The sequence below is a fragment of the Phoenix dactylifera genome, chromosome 6 (genome assembly GCF_009389715.1).
Source record: "Phoenix dactylifera cultivar Barhee BC4 chromosome 6, palm_55x_up_171113_PBpolish2nd_filt_p, whole genome shotgun sequence".
NCBI lineage: Eukaryota > Viridiplantae > Streptophyta > Magnoliopsida > Arecales > Arecaceae > Phoenix > Phoenix dactylifera.
In genome coordinates, this window is record NC_052397.1 from 7,944,930 (window position 1) to 7,949,394 (window position 4,465).

The 4,465-nt window shown below is 40.0% G+C and overlaps 1 protein-coding gene across 1 annotated transcript; it reads left to right on the plus strand.

The window, feature by feature from the left end:
- The first annotated feature begins 1,658 nt into the window (after positions 1-1,658).
- Positions 1,659-2,303, plus strand: LOC120111173. The gene is made up of 2 exons (XM_039127735.1): positions 1,659-2,043; positions 2,086-2,303. The coding sequence occupies exons 1-2, from the start codon at positions 1,659-1,661 to the stop codon at positions 2,301-2,303; spliced, it is 603 nt and encodes a 200-aa protein (XP_038983663.1).
- The last annotated feature ends 2,162 nt before the right edge of the window (positions 2,304-4,465 follow it).

The window sequence follows — 4,465 nt, forward strand, 5'->3', positions numbered from 1 at the left end:
AACATGTGGTCATAGTTCCTGGCTGTTGACTTGAATCCGATAAATTGAAAGAAATTAAGATATGAACGACATTTGGTTTTGACATTGTATGATTTTTTTTTTATATATAACTGAAATATGAAATAGAGAACAAACTGAACTATCGACCTGGCTATGTTGAGGACCCCGCCAATGGAGGCAGATACGTTGGCAATTGACTGTCCTGAAGGACTCACGGCAAGAAGATTAGTCGGTGTTGATGACCCTGCCACAGGGAACATGTGGTCATAGTCCAGGATCGACATGATAAATTGAATATGTGAAAGAATCTTGAAACCGCGAAAAGAATCTTATGAATTCAAGAAATATTTGACTCATACTTTGGAACTGCATATTTATTTATTTTCCACATATTATTGCTTGATTTATCTAGCTAGAGTGTTCATTACTTACTGGGCTGTCTAGCTCATTATATTATCTCTTGTTGTTTTACAGATTTCGAGAACTAATCTATTGGGGATTCAAATTGGGGAGAGCGTCTAGAAGGATTGTGGCACAAGTTATCTTAGATTAGGGTTATTTAAGTTGATTTGTTATTATGGACATTTATTATGATTGGTGGACTTTTGTTATTTTAAGAACTAGGTTTCTGCATGTTGATAAATAATTATTCCGCTGCGTATTTAGACTTGTGAGACCTTATGACTTGAGTTAGTCAATGGAATAAGATTGCATTTATTCAGTTAAATTATTTTAGAATTGCATAATTGAGGTGTTTGGTTTAGATGCCTTGCATGCTCGTGGGGAGAGTTTCCTACGGGTGTGCGGCGGTTGGCGCGACCCCCGGCCCGCGATCTCGGGACGGGGGCGTGACAACTTAAGTGGTATCAGAGCGGACTTGGATAGAATCTAAGACAAAGAATCATACCCGATATGAGTATAGGTGGGTAGACACTAGGGACATTGGGACGTTAGATGTAAAGAATGTGATGATTATTCTTAAAAAAAATATATATATATTTTAATTCGGTGAGCTTTCTTTTTATGAATTTTCTGTGATTTGATGCATATAGGTCAGGATGCCTCAACGTCGGGCGAAAAAGACTACTATTGGTGCTACGAATGAGACACCGAACCGGCACGCTGACAGCACACCCCAACGGGCTACGAGTATCCCTCAGCAGGAGGGAGTCATGAGCCCTCAAACGGGACAGGAACCGGGCTTAAGCCAGGTTATGCAGACCATGGTGGACCTCATGCAAATGCAACAGCAGGTGCAACAGCAGTTGCTCCAACAACAAGCATAGTTGCTCCAGACACAGCCTCAACAAGGACGAGGGGAACAGTGTGAACATCGTAGCAGCATAGCTGAATTTAAGAGGCTGGCTCCTCCAGCTTTTCAGGGGACTACAGAACCTTTGGAAGCAGACAATTGGCTTTCGGAGATGGAAAAAGCATTTGCTGTCTTAAGATGCCGGGATGATGAAAAACTTCTGTTTGCATCATACATGTTGCAGGGAGAAGCATTTAATTGGTGGCAGATGTTGGAGCATAAATTTGAGCATGATGGGGAACCTCTCACTTGGGATAAATTTTGAAAAGCATTCTATGATAAATATTTTCCTCGGAGTGTAAGGACACAGAAGGAACAAGAATTTATCCATTTGAAGCAAAGGGGCATGACAGTGGCCGAATATGAAGCCAAATTCACAGAACTAGCCAAATTTGTTCCGAAATTGGTAGAGGATGAGCAAGACCGGGTGCACAAGTTTGAGATGGGATTAAAGACTGAAATTAGGAAGCAAGTGGTACCCTATGAGTTGACTACCTATGCAGCTGTGGTGAATAAAGCTTTAATCATTGAAAGGGAAGTCAACGAAGCTTTTGCTGAAAGAGAAAGAAACCAAAAGAAAAGAAACAGACCTGCTGAATTTAAAGGGGGAAACAAGAATTTCAGGAATCCAGCTCAGAAGCCAAATAAAGATAGAAATCTCAAAAATGAGAGTGGGAAGTGTTCAAGATGTGGCGGTAATCATGAATTTGCAAATTGTCCCTGGGTTACAGGTTCTTGTTTTCATTGCGGATAGAAAGATCATAAAATTGCAGATTGCCCACAAAGAAATGAGATTAAATCTACGCGGGCAATGGAAGGAAGCCAGAGGCCAAAGACTCAAGGAAGGGTGTTCGCACTTACACAACAGGATGCACAAGCTTCTAATGCAGTGGTGACAGGTACTATTCCTGTATCCAATATTTATGCTTATGTCTTATTTGATCCTGGTGCCACACATTCATTTATCCGCAAACTTTGTCAAAGTACATGACATATTATGTGAATCTATGACCACTAAGTTCTATGTGGAGACACCAGTAGGCGGTATGTTGAGCACTGATGTTATATGCAAGTCATGTAAAATTGAAATAATAGATAGGGAATTACCTGTGGATCTGATTGTACTTGATATGTGGGATTTTGATGTCATTCTGGGGATGAATTGGCTTGCTACCTATCATGCCTCAGTAGACTGTCATGGCAAGAGGGTAAACTTTCAAATTCCGGGAGAACCGGCATTCAGTTTCTGTGGAAACCAGGGAACTGCTTTTCCTCATATTATCTCGGCTTTGCAAGCTGGACGAATGTTAAGGAAAGGATGCACAGGTTATCTGGCCTCAGTAATTGATATACAACAAGATGAACTAAAGATAGAGGATATTCCTATAGTGAATGAATTTTCGGACGTCTTTTCCGAGGAGTTATCAGGATTGCCACCGGACAGAGAAATTGAATTCACTATTGATCTTGTACCCGGTTTAGGTCCGATTTCTAAAGCTCCTTATCGAATGGCCCCAGCTGAATTAAAAGAATTGAAAGATCAGTTGCAAGATTTACTGGACAAGGGTTTTATACGACCTAGTGTGTCACCTTGGGGAGCTCCAGTGCTCTTTGTGAAAAAGAAAGATGGAAGCATGAGACTCTGCATTGACTATAGAGAATTGAATAAAGTCACTATAAAGAACAAGTACCCTTTGCCTCGAATAGATGATTTATTTGACCAGTTGCAAGGTGCACATGTTTTCTCTAAGATTGATCTCCGCACAGGATATCATCAGCTAAAGATCAAAGCGGAAGATGTACCCAAGACTGCATTCAGAACTCGTTATGGACATTATGAATTCTTGGTGATGCCTTTTGGATTAACGAATGCCCCAGCAGCTTTTATGGACTTAATGAACAGAATATTTAAATCTTTTCTAGATCAATTTGTGGTGGTGTTCATTGATGACATTTTAATTTATTCAAAAGGAAAAGAAGAACATGAGAAACATTTACGAAGCGTACTTCAACTCTTAAGGAGGGAGAAGCTCTATGCTAAATTAAAGAAGTGTGAGTTTTGGTTGAATGAGATATCGTTTTTGGGGCATATCATATCCGGAGATGGGATTTCTGTGGATCCAGCAAAAGTGGAAGCTGTAGTACAATGAAACAGGCCTACTAATGTTTCTGAGATTCGCAGCTTTCTAGGAATGGCAGGCTATTACAGACGATTTATGGAAGGATTTTCCTCTATAGCTATACCTTTGACTCGCTTAACTCAAAAAGGAGTTAAGTTTGAATGGACTGAAGATTGTGAACGAGGCTTTCAGGAATTAAAGAGGCGATTGGTTACAGCACCTATTCTTACTATACCTACAGGTGATGATGGATTCACAATTTATAGTGATGCTTCAAAAAAGGGACTCGGCTGTGTTTTGATGCAGCACGGTAAAGTAGTAGCCTATGCCTCTAGACAATTAAAATCTTATGAGCAAAATTATCCTACTCATGATTTGGAGTTAGCAGTTGTGATTTTTGCTCTCAAGATTTGGAGACATCATCTTTACGGAGTACGATGCGAGGTGTTTACAGATCACAAAAGTTTGAAATATATATTTACCCAGAAGGAATTGAATTTGAGACAAAGAAGATGGCTGGAACTGTTGAAGGACTATGATCTAACGATAAATTATCACCCTGGAAAAGCTAACGTTGTTGCAGATGCCTTGAGCAGAAAGTCAATAGGAAATATGGCTACTTTGATTACTAGCCAACTACAAATTTTGGAAGATGTGAGGAAACTTGAACTAGAAATCCGAGTACCTGGCACAAGGACTCAACTGGCTTATATGCAGGTTCAGCCGACACTCATAGAGAGGATCAAGACAGCTCAGGGTAATGACCAGCAGTTATTGAAGATTCGGAAGTCGATAGAAGCAGGAGATATATCTGAATTCAGGATTCATGAGGACGGATCTTTGAGGTATCGGAATAGAATTTGTGTACCTATGGATTTAGAAATCAAATAGGAAATTCTTAAAGAAGCCCATCAGTCTGGATATACAGTGCACCCAGGAGGAACTAAGATGTATAGAGATTTAAAGGAATTGTATTGGTGGAACAACATGAAAAGAGAAATTGCTCAATTCGTGGCATAATGTCTAGTATGTC

What these genes read in the sequence shown, in the direction of transcription:
- LOC120111173 (XM_039127735.1), top strand. Translation starts at nt 1,659, where the DNA reads ATGACAGTGGCCGAATATGAAGCCAAATTCACAGAACTAGCCAAATTT. An exon ending in AAATTGTCCCTGGGTTACAG is followed by an intron (nt 2,044 to 2,085) that starts GTTCTTGTTTTC and finishes ATAAAATTGCAG; the next exon opens with ATTGCCCACAAAGAAATGAG.